Source organism: Chlorocebus sabaeus, chromosome 7 (genome assembly GCF_047675955.1).
Source record: "Chlorocebus sabaeus isolate Y175 chromosome 7, mChlSab1.0.hap1, whole genome shotgun sequence".
NCBI classification, from domain to species: Eukaryota; Metazoa; Chordata; class Mammalia; order Primates; family Cercopithecidae; genus Chlorocebus; species Chlorocebus sabaeus.
In genome coordinates, this window is record NC_132910.1 from 13,677,850 (window position 1) to 13,700,255 (window position 22,406).

A 22,406-nucleotide genomic window follows, 5' to 3' on the forward strand; every position below is an offset into this window, starting at 1 on the left:
AACCTGGGAGGTGGAGGTAGCAGTGAGCCGAGATCGTGCCATTGCACTCCATCCAGCCTGGGCAACAAGAGCGAAACTCCATCTCAAACAAACAAACAAACAAAAACAAATAAGTACTCTTCTCTAATAACAGGAATCAGTGCTCCTTAGTGAACTGCTTGATCCTTCGGTGTGTGTTAGGAAAGTATAATATGAATATGAAGCATCTTATGTTGCCAGTAGGTAAGAAAGTACTTTAAAAAAAAAAAAAAAGTCCCAGGAGTCAAATGGAAAGATCTTCCAAGGGCCAAAGTTAGAATAACTTGAACAACAAAATCAATAATTATATGATTGGATTATAAAGCAAATAATGAAATGAATATATAAAAATTCATAGTGATATAAGTAACTTAATATATGAACAAATTTGGAAGAAGTAATCTCTCTCCCTTAACGAAGAATTTTAATTAATAAATGTAAATGAAATGAGAGAAATAGAAAAATCACCATCAGAACAGTGGTAATTTCCTATGGGTAAGATCCAGTGGTGGATGCTAAAACGATTGGTTGAAAGTTTAAACACAAACAGGATATTGCATAATTTAAAAGAATTCTTCCCCAAATATTTAGTAATTATAAAGGAGGAAATACTAAGTTTATAGGCAGATACTGTCTTAGGCAAATGATCAAGTCTAACATCATCACCAGTAAAATATGCTGGGAGGTGATCAAGTAATCCCTGGTATGTTGTACTGAGAAGGACATATCACCTCTGTGGTATCCTTCTCAGTAATGCATAACTTTAATTATAAGAAAACTTCAAATAAACCCTAATTGAAGAACTCTTTAAAAATAAACAAAACCCACTAATGAGACATCAGTGAAAATAGCAGAATAGGAAGCTCCAAAAATCCATGTCTCTACCTAATTGAAGATTGTACTAGCAGGAACTGCCTGAAGTGACTGTTTTAGTACTCTGGAGAATGTTGAATGCTTGTAGTTTCCAAGTGAAAACTTGACTGGTAAATGGCAGTATCAGTTGATTTCAGCCCTCAGTTCAGTAGTAGTTGTTCATACTCAATCCCTAGCTCCATGATAGGCAGCTGACAACCTATATTTCTGACACAGCTTGCTGGAGCCAAGGTGGACAATAGGATCTTTTCCTCCAAATATTGGGGTTCTGTGTTCTTATTACAGATTGCTGCTTCTGAACATGGATGTACAGGGACAGAGACTGGCTGCTATTGTGTGAACTCCCACTGGCTCAGGCAGCTATCAGAGGATTTAAAAGAGCTATAACCTTTTTTAAAGATTCAAAACCAACTGTACTTTTGGGAAAATACAGAAAGCCAGTGCATTTACTCTGGGGAAGATGCAGGCTCAGAAAATACGTGAGAAGACCTTAAAGCTTATACCTCAGAATGATTCCCAGTACAAAGACAGCCTACAACAATTAAAACAAAACCCTGGCAAAGGAGGAGAACTTATTTCCAAAGTTACCACATTATAGGATTCAAATGTCACACTTTATAGGATTCACATTATAGGATGTGTTCACATTATAGGATTCACTATAGGATGTGTTCACATTATGGGAAATGTTCACATTATAGGATTCAAATGTCTAGTTTTCAACAAAAATCACAAGGCGTACAAAGAAAGTATGGTCCATTCAAAGGAACAAAATATACTGATAGAAAATGCACTTGAGGAAGCCCAGAAGTCAGACTTACTAGACAAAGATTTTAAGACAACTATCTTACAGATGCTTAAGGAGCTAAAAAGATATGAATGTATGATCAAAAAGAGAATAGCAATAAAGAAATAGAAGTTTTAAACAGGAATAAAAGATATTCTGGAACTGTGATAATAAGAAATATATATTTGATCTTCATCCCCAGTTCCTGACACAGACATACTTGGAATTTGCTGGGTGATAAAAGTACCTTTGGTATGCTCATGAGATGATTCTTGGGGGAGGGGATCCTAGTAGCTTTAGGATGAGGGCTGGTTGTCAGAGGAACTAACCATGTGATAAGAAGGTTAGAACTTTTAATACTATTCCCTGCTCTCTGGTGAGGGGAGAGGGGCTAGAGATTGAGTTAATCACCAGTGGCCAATGATTTATTCAATCATGCCTGTCTAATGAAACCTCCCTAAAAACCACTAAATGATGGTGCTGTGGTCTGAATGTTTGTGTCCTCCCTCCCCCAAAATTCATATGTTGAAACCTAATCCCCCCCAAGGTGATGGCATTAAGAGGTGGAGCCTTAGGGAGGTAATTAGGTCATGAGGGCTCTCCCTTCATGAATGGCATTAGTGCTCTTATAAAAGAAGCCTGAGAAGGCCAGGCACAGTGGCCCATGCCTGTAATCCCAGCCCTTTGGGAGGCCAAGGCAGGCAGATCACCTGAGTCAGGAGTTCAAGACCAGCCTGGCCAACATGGTGAAACTCTGTCTCTACTAAAATACAAAAATTAACTGGGTGTAGTGTCCTGCACTTGTAATCCCACCTATTCAGAAGGCTGAGGCAGGAGAATTGCTTGAATCTGGGAGGCGGAGGTTGCAGTGAGCCAAGATTGTGCCACTGCACTCCAGCCTGGGTGACAGAACAAGACTCTGTCTCAAAAAAAAGGACTGAGAAATCTGGAACATGCTTTTCTAAAGATTCATTTTGCCAATCTTTGCCTTTAGTTGGAGATTAATCACATTAATTTAAAATTCACATACATTTAAAGTAAGTACTGTTAAGAAAGGAGTTGCTTTTGCTACTTAGGTGTTTTCTGTATTTCTTATATAATTTTTGTTTTTTAAGTCTTCCATTACTGCTTTCTTTTCACAGTTAGCTGATTTTTGTAGTGTACGATTTTTATTTCCTTCTTCTTTCATTTTCTGTATATCTTTTAGTTTTTTCATAGTGATTATCCTAAGGATAAAAATTAACATCTTACAATGGCCTACTTTAAATAATACCAACTTCACTTCAATAGCATGTAAACACATCTCCATCCTTTTCCTTATTTGTTAGTGTCACAGACTACATTGTTATATATTGTGCATCCATTAACATAGATTTATTATTATTGCTTTATGTATTTGCCTCTTATATCATGCAGGAGAAAAAGAGAAGTTAGAAACCAACTGTAGGCCAGGCATGATGGCTCATGCCTGTAATCCCAGTGCTTTGGGAGGCTGAGGTGGGCAGATCACCTGAGGTCAAGAGTTCGAGACCAGCCTGGCCAACATGGTGAAACCCCATGTCTAATACAAATACAAAAAATTAGCCAGGCATGGTGGCACACGCCTGTAATCCCAGCTACTCAGGACACTAGGTGTGAGAATTGCTTGAACTTGGGAGGCAGAGGTTGCAGTGAGCCGAGATTGCGCCACGGCCCTCCGGCCTGGGCAACAAAAAGGGAAAAAAAAGAAACCAACTCCTGTCTCAAAAAGAAAAAAAAAAAACCAACTCCAATAATGGCTTTTACATTTTCTTATGTAAAAGCCAAGTGGTAATACTGGCTATTGTATTTCCCTATGTAGTTAACTTTACCATGTTCCTCGTTTCTTCATGTGGCTTTGGATACTATCTGGTGCCCTTTCATTTCAGCCCGAAGGACTCCTTTCACATATATTTTAGGCAGGTCTAGGTCCCTTGATGTCTTTTTATTTTTATTTTTTAAAATCTAGGAATGCATTAATTTACCCTCATTCTTAAAGCATAGTTTTGCCAAATATCAAATTCTTCCTTGACAGTTGTTTTCTCTCAGCATTTAAAAAATACCAACTCATTGCCTTTTTGGCTTCCAAAATTTGTACTGAGAAACTGGCTGATAGTCTTATTGAGGATCCCTTGTATGTGATGACTTGCTTCTCTCTGCTTTCAAGATTCTCATTGTCTCTTCTTGCCTTTCAGTAGTTGATGAGGTATCCCCATGTGGGTGTCTTTGAGCTTATCATACTGTTATCATACTTGCAGTTTGTTGAACATCTTGGATTTACAGATTCCTGTATTTCATCAAATTTGGGAAGTTTTCAGCCATTATTTCTTAGAATATGCTTTATGCTTTTTCTCTCTCTCTTTTCTGTTGAGATTCACACAACATGTGTGTTGGTCTGCTTGATAACCATAGACCCTTTAGGCCCTGTTTATTTTTTTTCATTCTTTTTTTTCTGTTCCTCAGATTTGATCATTGCAGTTGTCCTATTTTCAAGGTTGCTGATTCTTCTGCTTCTTCAAATCTGCTTTTGGAACTCTCCAATGTATTTTTTTTATTTTAGTTACTGTACTTTTTAGTTCCTCTGGTGTGTTTTACTCATACCTCTTCTGACATGAAATGTTGGGGCAGGGTCCCCCACAACCAAAATCTCCAACTTCCTGGACACCAACTGGGTGTTCTACAATTCATTTCAATTCTGACACTAACTATTGGAGTTAGGGAAGACCCCACATTGGGAGACTACTTCAAACACTAAGGTGATTATAATAAATAAGTTGGTAGGGATTGGAACCCTGTGAATTGCCATTGGGAATGTAAATGGTACAACCACTTTGAAAAACAGTCTGGTGGATCCTCAAAAGGTTAAATGTAAAGTGAGCATATGATCCAGCAATTCCACTTCTAAGTATATACCCAAGAAAATTCAAAACATGTATAGGAATGGCCATAGCAACATGATTCACAATAATGCCAAAATGGAAACAATCTAAATGTCATCAGTTGATGAAAAGATAACCAAAAGTGATATATCTATACAGTGGAATACTATTCAGCCATACTTGAAATGAAGTACCAATATGTTCTACAACACGGATGAAAACATGCTAGGGGAAAGAACCAGTACAAAAAGTCATAGAGACAGAATGCAATTATTGTTTACCAGGGCCTGAGATGGAGGATAGGGAGTAACTACAAATAGATATGGGTTTATTGTGGAGTGATGAAAATGTTTTTGAATTAGGTAGTGGTGATGGTTGCACCAACTCTTTGATGCTTGTCCTATCGTTCTCCTGAGCAGCTCTCCTCCAGGTGATGACTATGAACCTGGGCTGTTTCATTAGGGGCTACATAATCTCAGAAACCTTTATTTGCAGAAAATGTGAAAGGTCACATGGAACATTTTAGGGGTGAGTCATCAAAATTTATATATCACTTTCACTCATGTGCCATGGGCTGTAATCTAGTCTCATGATGTGCAAGGCAAGCTGGCAAATGTAGTCTTCCAGGTAAATGTAGCTTCCCCAGAAGAGAAAGCTATAATGATGATCACCCTACCTGACTCTACCAGAGACTGAAGAGTGATACTATAAATAGAAATTCTTTTATTTGTATATTCCACATCAAAATCACAAATTTAGTTGCCACCAAATTATGACATTATTTTCATTTCTGTACCTGAACCAGTAATGTTTAAAAATATTACTTGTTCTTAAGAAATTCTGTACTTGTTAGTGCTTATTTAAAGCAAATTTCTCATTTAAAGTAAAAACAAAACAGCAAGAAAATATTTTTTAAAAACTAGTGATAAATGGGAGGCTGGGGCAGGAGAATTCCTTGAACGCAGTGAGAGGTGACAATGTGCTAGCAGCCCTCGCTCTCAGCGCCTCCTCGGCCTCTGCGTCCACTCTGGCTGCGCTTGAGGAGTCCTTCAGCCCGCCACTGCACTGTGGGAGCGCCTCTCTGGGCTGGCCGAAGCCGGAGCCGGCTCCCTCTGCTTGCAGGGAGGTGTGGAGGGAGAGGTGGGGGCAGGAACCGGGGCTGCAGTGGGGTGCTCACAGGCCAGGGCGAGTTCCAGCCGGTGCGGGCTCGGGGCCCGCACTGGGAGCGGCCGGCAGTGAGGGGCTTAGCATGCGGGCCAGCAGCTGCTGAGGTTGCGCAGGGTACCCCAGCACTGCAGGCGCTGCACTCGATTCTCGCTGGGCCTCAGCCACCTCCCCATGGGGCAGGGCTCAGGACCTGCAGCCTGCCATGTCCCAGCCCCCTCTCTGCGGTGGGCTCCGCAGGGCAGAAGCCTCCCCGATTGGCGCCACCCCCTGCTCCATGCCACCTGGTCCCATCCGCAGTCCAAGGGCTGAGGAGTGCAGGCCCGGCTGGAGACTGGTGGGCAGCTCTGCCTGCAGCCCCCATATGGGATCCACTGGATGAAGCCTGCTGGCCTCCTGAGTCTAGTGGGGACTTGGAGAACTTTTATGTCTAGCTAAGGGATTGTAAATACACCAATCAGCACCCTGTGTCTATCTCAAGGTCTGTAAATACACCAATCAGTACTCTGTATCTAGCTAACCTAGTAGGGACTTGGAGAACTTTTCTGTCTAATACTCTGTGTCCAACTAAAGGATTGTAAATGCGCCAATCAGCACTCTGTCAAAACAGACCAATCAGCTCTCTGTAAAATGGGCCAATTAGCTCTCTGTGAAATGGACCAATCAGCAGGATGTGGGTGGGGCCAGATAAGGGAATAGAAGCTGGCTGCCAGAAGCAACCAGTGGCCACTCACTCTGCTCTCTTCCAAAGGTGGGAAGATTTATTCTTTTGTTGTTTACAGTGAATCTTGTTGCTGGTTGCTGTTTGGGTCCACGCTGCCTTTAAGAGCTGTAATACCTTGAAGCTCTGCAGCTTCAGTCATGAACCACTCACCATGAAGGTCTGCAGCTTCACTTCGAAAGTCAAGGAGACCACGAACCCACCAGGAAGAATGAACAACTCCAAATGCACCCCCTGTAAGAGCTGTAACACTCACCGCAAAGGTCTGCAGCTTCTCTTCTGAAGGCAGCGAGACCAGGAACCCACCAGAAGGAAGAAACTGCGGCCATACCCGAAAATCAGAAGGAACAAACGCTGGACACATTTTAAGAACTGTAACACCCACCGCGAGGGTCTGCGGCTACATTCTTGAAGTCAGCCAGACTAAGAACCCACCAATTCCAGACACACCGGGAGGCAGAGTTTGCAATGAGCCGAGATCATGCCACTGCACTCCAGCCTGGTGACAGAGCGAGACTGTCTCAAAAGCAAACAAACAGAACTATGAACTAAAGTAACAACTTTTTTTTACTTGATAAAAATTTTAACAACTTGTATGAGGAAAAACCGAATTATTCCTTTTTTTTTTTTTTTTTTTTTTTGTCGGTAGGCAAAGGACAGAGTCTTGCTCTGTTGCGCCAGCTGCAGTGCAGTGGCCCAATCTCAGCTAACTGCAGCCTATGTCTCCTGGGCTCAAGTGATTATCCTACTTCAGCCTCTGGAGTAGCTGGGACTACAGGCACATCTACCACGCCCAACTAATTTTTGTATTTTTTTGGTAGAGACAGTGTTTAACCACGTTGGCCAGGCTGGTCTCGAACTCCTGACCTCAAGTGATGTGCCCGCCTTGGCCTCCCAAAGTGCTGGAATTACAAGCTTGAACCACCACACGCCACCTCGTCTGTTATTAAACATCATACTATAGGTCCTAGCCAGTAGCTTAGGACAAGATTTCTTTTTAAAAAAAGATGTAATATTTTGACAAGAAGAGACAAATGTTATTGTGTAGATAATTAATTATAAAATAACAAGGGAGTCAGTTCAGAAGCTCTTCTAGCTAAAAGGATGAAAAAAATTTATGCATAGCAATAAACAAGTATATTGTTGGTGTCATATAATACTGAATTGGCCTTTTAGACATGTTCCCCTTTCTGTTGGTGTATTCCAGTACCATGGAAGCTAAAACCCTAACATGATATTTCTCAGACTTTGTTGCAGTAAAGGGTAAAGGATGTGATTTAGATATTTCACCGGGGATGTGACTTCAGAACTAAATTAACTGGGGAAAGAAGTAGAAACACACGGCCGGGCGCGGTGGCTCACGCCTATAATCCCAGCACTTTGAGAGTCCCAGGTGGGTGGATCACGAAGTCAGGAGATCGAGACCATCCTGGCTAACACGGTGAAACCCCGTCTCTAAAAAATTAGCTGGGCGTGGTGGCGGGCGCCTGTAGTCCCAGCTATTTGGGCGCTGAGGCGGGAGAATGGCATGAATCCGGGAGGCGGAGCTTGCAGTGAGCTGAGATGCGCCACTGCACTCCCGTCTGGGGGACAGAGCGGAGACTCTGTCTCAATAGTAATAATAATAATAATAATTAAAAACAAAGCATGCATTTAGGTGGTACTGATGTAGAATTTGCATCATGGTTTTGGAGCCATTATTCTTTTTTTTATTTTATAATTTCAACTTTTACTGTAAATTCAGGGAATGCACATGCAGGCTTGTTATACTGGTACATTGCATGATACTGAGGTTTGGGATATGATTGAACCCATCGTCCAGGTATGGAGCATAGTATCCAATGCAGCCATTATTTTGGCAACAATTTCTCGTCCTTAGATTATTACTGAGAAGATAGGGTTCTAGAGACAAAAGTTGTTACACTGGCTTTCTGATTCTCAGAATAGTCTGATAGTAAAACCAACAATGGAGTGGTAGTTCCAGATTCCCTAGTGTCCGGATTGTGGTAGAGAAAGCCTTGGCCGACCAGTTTTGCATGTTATTCTGGGAGTCATGCCTGGTATCCCAGCCTAGAGCCTGCTGCTCCTTTTTATTGGGTTGATAAAGCATTTAATTCCCCATATTAAGCTCCTTTCTGCTTAAAATAGCTAGTGGGCCTTCTGTTTATGCAACTGAATCCCAAATGATAGGATTGTTAGGTGAAAAATGCACTCCATTGAACACTGTGTGAACTCTTAATGGCAAAAGCAGCCCGTGTATTTACCGTTCTGCCCTGCCCAATTCAGTTGAAATAACAGAAAAATGAGAAGGAGGAAGAAGTGGAAGAGGGGAGGAGGAAGAGAAGTTATTGATAGTTGCACCATTAATTAGAGCATGGTGTCATCATTGGAATAAGAATATTTTGAAATTTCTGAAAGATGTTAAGCCAGTAAGATCAAATTGAGGGAAGTTAGATACTTGGTACAAACAAAGTAGGGCTCCCAGAAGAACAGTGGAGTAACTCTAGGTTCCAAATATCTGGGCCAGTGGAGGAAAAATTGAAGGACTTCAATTTGAAAACTATGAGAGGTCCCCAGCCTTGGGTTACTATCCTTGGCATTTTCTTCTAGGTTTGATTTTGCTTGGATTACTGGTTATGTAAAGTAAGAGGTTTTACTTGAAATGTTTCTAGCATGTGAAATAAGGTCAGAATGTTTTAAAATATACCCAGGGTTTTGTTTTTATTCAAGTATGGCAGGAGATGGTTGCTATTGAAAAGATAGTTGGTTACTCACAGTTTCCAAGAGGAGGGGTGCATGCCACATCATGCCACACTGGGGCCATGCAGTGAAGCACCTGAATTGATCAGAAGTCAGAAGGAGCAAGGGGAAAAGCATGGGCATAAGGCTTTTATTGTGGTTTCTATGGGAAAAGCAAGGCAAGGCAGGGTAAGTAGAGTTAGGATTGGCTAGGTTCAATAATTTTGGGGGGCTCTGGGCTGTAGAGGCTATCTCTAGTTATTTGGTACCTGGCCCTGGGATGATTAGGGCAGGGGATTGTGGCTCAATCTGATAAATGAAGTGATTGAGGGTATGGGCCCTAGATTGATTGGTTTGCGTTTGAAGAGTGTTTGCTATTTCGTGGAGTTCACTAGCCCTGGGAGGGGCAGACTCTACAGAGTCAGCAATGTGCCAGATGCCAGAGCATCAAGAATACATAAAATGGGAAAATATGGTTAGTATACAGAGAAAGAAAGGGAGTAAATATTCCCAGCAAACTTAGAGGTATAGAATCATTAAATGTTAATAAACTTGCAGGCATGTCAGAAACCATTTAGATTTGCTTCATGAATCCAGGCATTCAACAGCGAAACTGTCAAATTGTAGATGTTGAGAAAGTTGGGTTTTTTAAACAGTTGCAAGGTTCTCTATGGATAGATAAATAGGTAGCAATGTTTATTGAATGCTCACAGTGTGTCAGGCACCCTGCTAAGAAATTTACATGTATTATTTCATTTTTTTCCCAATAATCCCTTGTGAGTAGTTATTAGTATTATTCCCATGTACAGTTAGGGAAACTGAAGTGTAGAGAGATTAAATAACTGCCCAACTTTATGCTATTAACAAGTACTGGAACTGGCATTTAAACCCAGTTTAGTCTGACCTTGGAATCCAAGCTCATAATCACTCTTCTCTACTACCTCTCTATAATAAATCTATGTTTATAAGTAATTGCAAAGATCCACAAAAGCTTCAAAGTGAAGATCATCTTAGCATGATAGTTACTAACATTTACATGGGGATAATAATAGTACTGGCTTTGTAACATTTTTACAAGGATTAAGTTCATTAATGTTATGTATTTAAAATAGTGCCTGGCAACATAGCAAGCACTTGGTAAATGTTGGATATCATTATTCTCCTTAATGAAGTATTCAACTTGTACATGAGAATTTGTTGGCACAACATCCAGATAAACTCTCTATAGCAGGGAACAACTCCCCTGCACCCCTGCACCCCCCCATTCCTCCAAGACAGTTAATGATTTAAACCTAGTCTTAAATACAAACAAATTTAAAAGTCAATAGCAAACTTCTTATACTTTCCAATATCCATGATAACAGAAATTTGCATGTAAAAAGAGAAATTGGCTTTATAAGATCATTCATTAATATCCCATCATTTAAAGTGTTTGATATGTATAGACATTATATTCATTGCCCTAAATTGTTATTACATATGAGAATGACCTTAAGAATATGACAGTATTCTTATGTAATTTAATTTCATGTTTTAATTAGAGAGAAGCGGTTACAGGAATGGAAATCTCTTAAGAAAAAACAAAAATTTGGAGAATTAAGAGAAATTTCTGGAAATCAGTATGTGAATGAAGTCACAAATGCAGAAAAAGATGTGTGGGTTATAATTCATCTATACAGATCAAGGTAAGATCATAGTATTTCAAAATGTTAATACACTACTATTTTAAAAGGCATATTTTTGGTTTTAAGGTTTTACAAAGCATATGACAGTACTCAAGAAAAAGCAACTATATATTACACACATATACATCCATAGAGTTTTTGATAGTCATTGGCTTCAGGGAATAAATTAGGTATTTTAGATCCTTTCATTTCTAATTTCAGGAACTTGTCACACTTTTTAGAAAAATAAGCACTCTTTGGTAGTTTTGTTAAAAATTTTTTATTCTAGAAAATCTCAAAAATACAGAGAAGTAGAAAGAATGAGAAAATGAACACTCTAAATATCGACCATATAGATTCAACAAGTAACCTTTTGCCATATTTATATAATTGTATCTGTGTGTGTGTATATTTGCATTTGTAGAAAGTAAACTGAAAGTAAACTGACCATAGCATGATGCTTTATTCCTGTGTACTTCAGCATGCATCTTCAAAATATAAAGGTGTTGGAAAGAAAAAAAAGTTCTATTTCCTCTACCCATTTTAGGTTTATTGGCTGGGATCCTACAAATTGGACTGACAAAAGACAGGTTAACAAGAGAAAAACAAACAGAAGCCTATTAACAAGTGCATTACACATACACAGAGGAGAGCTCAGTGATAAGTAACTCAAAGTGGTGGTTAGAGCTTGGACTTATATAGCATCTTAACAGAAGAACAGCAAATTTATAGAGATGTGATAAGACAACAAAAAGGGTCTTTGAGCTTCTGGGAATAACAAACTGTGGGATGGTAAATACATGGGTGAAACTATGTATTCAACTTGTTGAATCTATATGGTCAATATTTAGAGTGTTTGATTTAATGGAAATTAAAGGTTGTTTTAGCAAGGTTTGTTATATAGATTCCTCTGGTGCCTCACTGGGATGATAAGAATCTAGAGCTTTATCCAGTGATTAAGAGTGTCCTCCCCTTCCTGGTAGAGACAAGAGTGAGGATGTTACTGGGTGGAGAATATTTTTCTTGTGTTTGTTTCTTTTCAGTTGTCTTTAGCTCAAAATAATCCTTATGCCAGAGTGGCTTATTTTGGTGTGGCATATTATGAATCCCTGCAAGAGCATTCTTCTACATAACCACAATACCATTTTTTCACTTAACAAAATTAACAGTAATTCCTCATACCATTTAATACCTCGTCTTTACTCAGATTTTCCCAAGTGACTTAAAAATGTCTTTTATAAATACGTATGTTTTGGACAAGGAGTCAATCAAGAATTATGCAGCACATTTAGATATATCAGCTCTCTTAAGTCTCTTCTAGTAGAACAATTCCCCTGCACCCCTATACTCCCCCATTCCTCCAAGACAGTTAATTTAAAAATATACCTGGTGGTACTAGGTATAACCCACTGTTGCTAGGCCTCACCAGCCTTGCCTAGTAAATAGGGAAAGTAGACTTTTCCCTAACTGTTTCTCTCATTCAAACAGTCCTTCTAGCTTTAGGTCCCTACCCCTCTGCCTCAGAGCTATAAACCATTCTAGGAACAGAGGCCATGACAGCAACCTTCACTGTCCTTATTTCAATCTCTGAATAATAATTTTTTTTCTCTTTAGGTCCTTGGGGAAATTATGTACAGAGCAATTTATGCAAATTATAGCCCTGTATATAACCCTGTATAGCCTGTATGGGGCTATACTTTGCAGTTCCTGAGTTGAACTTTGACAGGACAACATGCACCATAAAAGAAAATGCCCCATAAAAGTTATTTTATTATAACTAAAACTCTTGGTAGATTAATTTTTAGGTAGCTTTAAAGTTTTTAAAAGAATGTGTTGACTTAAAAGGAAGAGGCTGAGGCACAAAATATAATTTAAAGAGTTTACTTGAGCCAAAGTGAGGATACCTACCCAGAAGACTAAACCCAAGTAACCTTGGATACGATCTCCCTTTAGCCTTTGTTATGAGCAGGTTTGTGAAGACATAAAAGGAGGACAGGGAGTGGACTAATACAAAGCTGTTTGTCAGGAATTCTCTTTGGCTTAAGGAAATGACATTGATTAGTGATTGGCTATACATTGTTAAGCTATGAAAATTACAGTGTCTGATGTATTATTGGGTTGATTTATAGCTACTTGCAAGCAATAGCAAGCAGTTTCAAGAGAGGAATGGATAGGTGAAGGAGGGAGTAGGTTGTAATTCTCTCTTTTTATTTTTGATACAGGGTCTCACTGTGTTTCCCAGGCTGGAGTGCAGTGACGATCGTAGCTCAATGCAGCCTTTAATGCTTGGGCTCAAGCAATGATCCTCCTGCCTCAGTCCTCCAAGTAGCTTGGACTACAGGTCTGCACTACCACATCTGGCTAATTTTTAAAATTTTTTCATCGAAATGGGGTCTTGCTATGTTGCCCAGACTGGTCTCAAACTCCTGGCCTCAAGTGATCCTCCTGCCTCAGCCTCCCAAAGTATTGAGATTACAGGCGTGAACCACTGTGCCTGGCTTGCTGTCTCATTTTAATGACTCTGTGGGTGTAAACGTTTAAAAGGACTTGCATTCTTCAGAGAAAAGTTATTTCCTGAAATCATACTTCCACATTACCTATACTATTTATTTGGTTAGCCAGTTTGTAAATGCTGCTTGTAGGTCTCACAGATAAGGATGAGAAACACTGACATTTATAAAACAGGGATCTGTTTGTGGTAAATATTATATACTGAAGTGGTTTACTGAATGTTTTTTCTGACCCTGTGTGGTTAGCAGAGTAGATATTGCTTCTAAGTAAAATTATCTAGTTTAATGGTTATTTCCATATAAATTACTAGTTTTTAGAAATAATTTTTAAAAATTCATAAAGAGGTTGCATGTGTTTTAGTCTGCTTCAAATTGTCATATGCTTTGATAGACTCAAAAAGAAGGATGTGGTTTCATAATATTTTAAGTATTTGTGACCACCTCAGAAGGTTTTTCTGGGCCACTCTAAAGTAGTTACATATTAGTTTTCTGGACATTAAGAAAATACATTCCTGGGGCTGGGTGCCGTGGCTCACACCTGTAATCCCAGCACTTTGGGAGGCCGAGGCAGGCAGATCACTTGAGGTCAGGAGTCGAAGACCAGCCTGGCCAGCATGGTGAAACCCCATTTCTACTAAAAATACAAAAAAAAAAAAAAAAAAAAAAAATTTAGCCGGGCTTGGTGGCGCATGTCTGTAGTCCCAGCAATGTGGGAGACTGAGGCAGGAGAATGGCTTGAACCCAGGAGGCAGAGGTTGCAGTGAGCTGAGATTGCGCCATTGCACTCCAGCCTGGGTGACAGAGCAAGACTCTGAATCAAAAAAAAAAAAAACAGAAAATACGTTCCTGTGTTGGTATAAAACATATATTTTGAAAATTAATCTGTAATAATCCAAATTTATAAAATATAACAGAAAATAATTGTGTTATAAATATTCCTTAGAAAACTTTAGTTTTTAACAATGGAATTACTGGCCAGGCTTGGGGCTCATGCCTGTAATCCCAGCACTTTGGGAGGCTGAGGTGGGCAGATCACCTGAGGTCAGGAGTTTGAAACCAGCCTGGCCAACATGGCAAAACGCTGTCTTTACTAAAGTACAAAATATTAGCCGGGCATGGTGGTGTGTCCCTATAATCCCAGTTACTTGGGAGGCTGAGGCAGGAGAATCGCTTGAACCTGGGAAGCAGAGGTTGCAGTGAGCTGAGATCACATCATTGCACTCCAGCCTGGGCAACAGAGCGGGACTCCATCTCAGAAAAAAAGGATTTATGTACAGCTTTTTAATATTATAAAGTTGAAGGACAGCTGTTAATTTATGTTTTTGTAACCACCCAATGGGGTTCATTTTGCCTGCTGCCCACATAGAGCCAATTTATCAAGACAGGGGAATTGCAATAAAGAGTTTAATTCATGCAGAGCCAGTTGAACAGGAAACCAGAGTTTTTTTATTACTCAAATCAGCCTCCCCCAAAATTTGGAGGCTGGGGTTTTTCAAGGATAGTTTGCCAGACCACAGAATGGGTACTGCTGATTGGTTGGGAATGCAATCATAGGGATGTAGAAAATGATCCTTGATATGGTTTGGCTGTGTCCTCACTAAATCTCATCTTGAACTGAATTTCCCATAATCCCCATTTGTCGAGGGAGGGACCTGGTGGAGGTAATTTAATCATGGGGGCAGTTACCCTCATGCTGTTCTTGTGATAATGAGTGAGTTCTCTTGAGATCTGATGGCTTTATAAGGGGCTTTTCCCCTTTTGCTCAGCACTTCTCATTGCTGCCACATGTGAAGAAGAATGTGTTTGCTTCCCCTTCTGCCATGATTGTAAGTTTCCTGTGAGTCAGTTAAACCTCTTTCCTTTATAATTACCCAGCCTTAGGTATGTCTTTATTAGCAGCATGAGAACGGACTAATACAGTCCTCATGCGGGCTAAGTCTGCTTCTGTATGGGGCCACAGGACCGCTTGGTGGGTCCAGGTAGAGGCATCAGTCATCAGAAATGCAAAAACCTTAAAAGATGTATCAGAGAGACCAATCTTAGGTTCTACAATAGGGTTGTTGTCTGCAGGAGTAATTGAGGAAGTTGCAAATCTTGTGACTTCCAGAATAATGGCTGGTAATTGTTTAAGTGTGTATCTTAGCAGAATTCAGGCTCCTCTCATCCTCCTAACCTAGTCTTCGCTTAGCTTTTACAAAGGTGGTTTAGTTTTGGGGAAAAGCTATTATCATTTAAACTATGAACTGAATTTCTCCCAAAGTTAGCTTGGCCCAAGTCCAGGAATGATTCTGGGCAGTTTGGAGGTTAAAGAGAAGATGGGGGTTGGTTAGATCACATCTCTTTCACTGTCATAATTCTCTCACTGTTAAAGTTTTTGCAAAGGTGGTTTTATTTTTAGCTACTTTCTTTCAATTTTATAAAAAGGTGGTGTGTGTTTGTTGATTAGACTCCTAAATTCTATAATTTCAATGCCTCCTTGCCATTAAATTGATAGGATTAGACCCACTTTTTATCCAAATGAAGGCTTAGCCTCCTTAAGGTGCTTTAGAGGGATCTAACTCAACCTGGGCCAGTAAGCCTAATGATTTAGCTTTAAGTCAGTCTTGTTTCCGGTTTTATTTAATCTTATGCCTGTACCCCAATTCTAATTTGGGGCTTTTATATTATTCTTATACCGAAGTGCATATTTTGAAGCTTGAATATCATAAATAGGCTCTTAACTTGCTTTGTGATGTTACTGGTCTGCCTCATATTTTACAGCTCTTCTGGGGTTAAAATTCTGGCCCTCAACCCCAACACCAAATTTGTTCACCTACTGCTTGCTGTCAGAACTTTCTTCGGGTAACCCCTTCTCCCTGCATCACAGTCTGTTATGCAATATTCTCTTAAATCTATACTTTTCACTGCCACCACCAATACCTACCTGCCTTTTGCCATTCACACTACTGATCCATCCCACAAATATCTGTTGTACTACTGACTGAGCTTTCATTCTGATAAAATTTCTAATGAAAATTATAAAATTTCTCTGAATTAGATATTAGTGGACTCATTTCACCTTGAAGAAAATCAAAACATTTTACTCTAAGATATACTTTCTTGACATATTTTGAGGTGGGTGTTCAGAGAGCCAACAAAACTGAAGTAACCCCGTAAAGCTGTCTTTTGTGGAGATTTTGCAACTGTAGAGAAAATCTGCATTCATGCAGTCAGGCCTTCTCTGAGGGCCTTCCCTTGTCTGATCTGGGACCAAGTTAACTGAGAATCTGATGCCTTTAAAGGGCTAAAAGAAACATTTACCATCTATTCTCTTTGAGGGCTGCTACCTGTAAGGTTTCATCTACATAACAAGACCACTTTTGCTAGCCAGGCCTCCTCTGCCCCCCATAGCCTGTCTTGTCACTGTAACCTGATTTACCCCAATAACACGTTTTTGGTCATGCCAGAGCCTCCATTCTTTCTGTAGCCTCAAGATGGCATATAAGCTTCTGTACCTCATTGGAGGGTTTGGGTAATCACTTTGTGTTTCCTCTCTCATGTGCATGTTAATAAACATGTGTGCCTTTTCTCCAATTAATCTGCCTTTTGTTAGTTGATCTTTCAGTGAACCTTCCTTCGGAGGACAAAGAAATTTTCCCTTGGCCCCTAAAACCTTTCATTTTTTAGTAGAGACGGGGTTTCACCATGTTGGCCAGACTGGTTTTGAACTCCTGACGTCAAAGGATCTGTCTACATTGGCCTCCCAAAGTGCCGGGATTATAGGCTTGAGCCACTGCACCCAGCCCCAATTGAATATGTTTATGTAAAGTGGAGAAAGAGTCTTTGGAGAAGGAAAGATGAGAAAACAGGTAAAGAGGGAAGCAGAATAACCAACAAAGGTCCCAAGGGAGATGGAAGGAATGTGGAATAAAGTAGAGGTGAAGGGATTCACTTGAAAGTTTGATAAAATGGGAGAAAAGGAACTAATTGATCAATGAGTGTGATGAGAATTAAGTGATAAAGCAGGAAGAACTGAGGTTGTGGTCACACTTCCAATCAATATTAAATTTCTGGTAAGGAATAGTTCTGGATGATGGGGCCACCAGAATGTGACATGGAGTGGGATTCCAAAGACTGTGGGAGAAGTTTGTTGGAGTCAGGAAACACAGTTCTGGATATGGTAAACTCATTACATGGAAAGAAGCTGGTGATGGCAACAAGAGTTGGGATCCTTTTGTTTCAACTCAGAACTGCAAAGGATTTCCTAGAAGTGTCCTGTTTCTGTTTTTGTTTTTGTTTTTTTTACAAACTGGGAACCTGCTTGAACCAAACTGATGCTCAGTTGGATGTAGTTTCCTTAAGTTAAGCATCCGCTTGCCTGGTAGCTAGCTTCATTCCCAGGCTATAATGGTGCTTGCAATAAAAACCAGAGGACTCTACATACAGTTCATCATTGCTAAAGGTAACAATAGAGGATGATAATAACATGTTTTTATATTAATCTAAGATTTATTTTTGCCATGGTGATATTTTACTTATTTCATTAGACTGAGATGAGTAGTCTGTTTATTAAAGATTGTGTGTACTGTTTCTCTTTTTAGCATCCCAATGTGTTTGTTGGTTAACCAGCATCTTAGTCTTCTAGCAAGAAAGTTTCCAGAAACTAAATTTGTTAAAGCCATCGTGAATAGCTGTATTCAACACTACCGTGACAATTGTTTACCAACAATTTTTGTTTATAAAAATGGTCAGATAGAAGCCAAATTCATTGGAATTTTAGAATGTGGAGGGATAAATCTCAAGCTGGAAGGTAATGTTACAAATTTTGTTTATAAAAATGATAGGTGAAAACATCCAGAAACTAACAAGTATCCTGAAAGTTTTCTTCCTTTGTACCAAGGTTTTTTCCTTGCTTTTAGTCTCTTTTTGTATTCCTCCAGATTAATTTTCCTATAGTAATACTCTAATAACAGCCCCTTGCTTAAAATCCTTAATAGTTCTCTGTCTCAAGTAAGTTAAAAATTTAGAATCTTCTCCTTTAGAATGTCCACCCACCTCTCCAACTATATTGCTCAGTGCTTTCTAGTTTCTGTTCTTGTTAGGCTGGTCTTCAGCCACTACTAGGCTGGTCTTCAGCTACTACTAAATATACGTTAACTCATTTGTGCCATCACACTTTTTTACACATTCTCTGCTTGTACCTAACGTATTCTACCTTTCTCTGTTCTCCATATCCAACCTTTATTCCTACATGAGTCTGCTCTATTTTTATTTACTGCATTATGTAATATTGAACCAATTCATAATCTTTTTCTTCTCTACTGAATTTCTATAGTGTATATTCAATGCATCTCACTTTTCACTTATTAGCATGATATCTAATTTTGTTGATGAATCAATCCGCTTTGAATTTTATCTTCCTAAAAATTGCAGGGACCATGCCTCCTATTACTTTATTTTTCTTAGCACACAGCACAAGACTTTCTATTTTTATCTTCTTTAATTGTTTTTACTTCCTAAGGTCATTTCTTTGATACATTCATTTTTTGGCAGTGCTTTAACTCTATTTTACAAAACTAAAAATCATTTTCTCTCACCACTGTGTTAAAGCCATCATGAATGGCTGTTTTCAGTTTTTGTTCGTTTTGTTTGTTTGTTTGTTTGTTTTTGAGACAGAGCCTTGCTCTGTCACTCAGGCTAGTGTGCAGTGGCATGATCTCGGCTCACTGCAACCTTTGCTTCCTGGGTTCAAGCAGTTCTGCCTGCCTCAGCCTCCTGAGTAGCTGGGATTACAGGTGCCCACCACCATACCCGGCTAATTTTCATAATTTTTAGTGGAGATAGGGTTTCGCCATGTTGGCCAGGCTGATCTTGAACTCCTGACCTCGGGAGATCTGCCCTCCTCAGTCTCCCAAAGTGATGGGATTACGGATGTAAGCCACTGTGCCTGGCCGGTTGGTTTCAATAGGTATTCTTTCACTCTGTCAGTCCCCCAAACTTGTTTTTGGCCTTACCGAGACCTCTGACACTTTAATTTTTCCAGAAGTTTCCCATTTTTCTTTTAGTCTTCTAAGGCCTTTCCTTGTTTTACCACTTGTTTTTGTAGCTTGGATCTTTTCTTTTTAATTAAAAAAATTAACGACATAAGAGTACATAAAAGAATACATAGAATAATCATATAGTAAGCATTCATGAAATCATTATTGTCTTCTCCGTTTGGGATGCTATAATAAAAATACTATAAACTGGGTGGCTTATAAACAAGAAACTTTATATTAATATCTCACAGTTCTGGAGGCTGGGAAGTCCCAGATCAAGGCGCCAACAGATTTGGTGTTTTATGAGGACCTGTTCTTCATAGATGGTGACCTCTTCATTGACCTCACGTGGTGGAAGGGGCAAACAAGCTCCTTTTGGCCTCTCTGTTCACTCATTTCATTGAAGAGTGCTCTGCCCTCATGGTCTAATCACTCCCAAAGTCCCCACCTCTTAATACCATCACCTTGGGGATTAGGATTTCAACATATGAATTTTGGGTGGACACAAACATTCAGGACCATAGTAATTACCAAAAGTAACAAATGTGAACATTTGTTTATGCTTGCTTCAGCTGTTTATTTGAGATAGCATCTCACTCTGTCACCCAGGCTGGAGTGCAGTGGCACAATTATGGCTCACTTGCAGCCTTGACTTCTCAGGCTCAAGTAATCCTCCCACTTTAGCCTCCTGAGTAGCTGGGACTACAGGTGCCGGCCACCACACCTAACTATTTTTTTAACAAAATTTTGTAGTAGAGATGGGGTCTCACGATATTGCCCAGGCTGGTCTCAAACTCCTAGGCTCAAGTAATCCTCCCACATTTGACTCCCAAAGTGCTGGGATTACAAGCATGAGCCACCATGCCTGGCCTGTTTGCTTATCTTTTAAAAACACATTACAGATAAAGTTGAAATTACCTGTATTTCATACTTAGTCCTGTTCCCCTCCCTGCTTCCTTAGGGGCAAAAACTATCAAGAATGTAGAGTGTATCTCGTCCCTTTATTTATTTAATTTTTTTTTTGAGAGGGAGATATCAATGAAATTTATTGGTGTATTTTAAACATTGTAGTAGAATATGTGTAATATAACATTTACCATCAACTATTTTTAAGCATACAGTTCAGTGGCATTAAGCACATTCACATTCCATCACCATCATCTCCAGAAGTTTTTTTTGTCTTACATAACAAACTCTGTACTCATTAAACAAAAACTCCTTGGTCTCCAGTTGCTTCAGCCCGGGCAATCACCTTTTTAAGATTCTGTCTCTATGAATTTGACAGCACTAGATACCTCATATAAATGGAATCATATAGTATTTGTCCTTTGTGATTGACTTATTTCACCTAGCATAATGTCCTCAAGTTTCGTCCATGTGGTAGCATGTTATCAGAATTTTTTTCCTTTTTAAGTATATCTTGAGTATCCCTTCATCTGTTGATGGATACTTAGGTTGTCTTCACCTTTTGGCTATTGTGAATAATGCTGTTATGAACATCTGTGTACAAATAATATGCTTATCTCCATTTTTAATTATTCTGGGAATATACACAGAAATGGAATTGCTAGATATGATAATTCTATTTTTAATTTTAAAAGAAACTATCTGGTCTATATTGTTATGCTTTAACTTAAGTATATCTATAGAAATAGAAGGAATAATTAATTGCAAAATCGAAAGTACTTAATAAAGGGCATTATATTGTAATATCATTCTGCAACTTGCTTTTTTAAAAATCTCAATCATAGTATTCAGAATCTCGTTTATTTCATATATGTCTGATTCAATAACTTTATCTCCTGTCTAGCATTCTATAATCAGCTATTCCTCAATTTATCATTCCCCTATTGTGAGAAATGTGAGTTGTTTCCAATTTTCCCATTATGAACAATTCTGCTGTGACAATTGTTGTGTCCACCTGTAAAAATTTCTCAAGGATATATGGAGAATTGTGGGAATATAGGGTATACACATTTTCAACTTCACTTGATAGTTGATAGATTGCTCTATAAATGGAAGTATCAATTTATCCTTCCATCTGTGTTTAAAGATATACCTACATCTTCACCACTTCTTGTTAATTTTAGACTGTTGGTTTTTTGGTCAATCTGATGGATATGAAATGGTATCATTTCATTGTTTAAATTTGGATTTCCCTCATTACAAGTGAGGTTATGGATTTTTTCATATGCATTGCTCATTCTGATTTCCTCTCCTGTTTATATACTTTGTCCATTTTGTCATTTGTGTTTTTTTCATTGATTTATAAGAGTGTGTATGTGTGCATATGTTGTTTCATTGACTTGTAAGAGTGGGTATGTGTGCATGAGTGTGTGTGTAAAGTTCTGGATACTATTTTTATAGTATTACTAATATATTCTCACCAGTTATGGCTTATCATTTCATTTTGATTGTCAGATAAAAGTTATGATTTGGCATAGTGAAAATTACTAATCTTTTTCTTTATTTTACACTTTTTGTGCTTTCTTTTCAAAACGCTTCTGTATTCCCAAGGTGAAAAATATATTCTTCTATACTTTCTTCTAAGAGTTTTAAATTTTTATTTTTGAGCTTAGATCTTGAATAATATTGGGCTTTTCTTTTGTGTATGATTTGATGTAAGGAATTGTATTAGTCTATTTTCACGCTGCTAATAAAGACATACTTGAGACTGGGTTATTTATAAAGGAAAGAGGTTTAATTGGCTCACAGTTCAGCTGGCTGGGGAGGCTTCAGGAAACTTACAATCATGACAGAATGGGAAGCAAGCATGTTCTTTTTCACATGGCAGCAGGAAAGAGAAGAATGAGAGCCAAGTGAAGTGGGGAAAAAGCCCCTTATAAAACCCATCAGATCTGGTGAGAACTCACTCAGTATCAAGAGAACAGCATGGAGATAACAACCCCCATGATTCAATTACCTCCCACCCACAATACGTGGTGATTATGAGAACTACAGTTCAAGATGAGGTTAGGGTGGGGACATAGCCAAACCATATCAGGAATGTATCTAC

At 39.1% G+C, this 22,406-nt stretch overlaps 1 protein-coding gene across 1 annotated transcript in view; it reads left to right on the forward strand.

Annotated features, from left to right (window-relative positions):
- PDCL2 (phosducin like 2) overlaps positions 1–22,406 on the forward strand; it is a 34,898-nt gene that overhangs the window by 10,799 nt on the left and 1,693 nt on the right. Inside the window, exons 4-5 of the mRNA XM_007998671.3 lie at positions 10,741–10,884; positions 17,954–18,162. Of these exons, the coding sequence (XP_007996862.3) occupies positions 10,741–10,884; positions 17,954–18,162 (353 nt within the window). The remainder of the gene's footprint in view (positions 1–10,740; positions 10,885–17,953; positions 18,163–22,406) is intronic.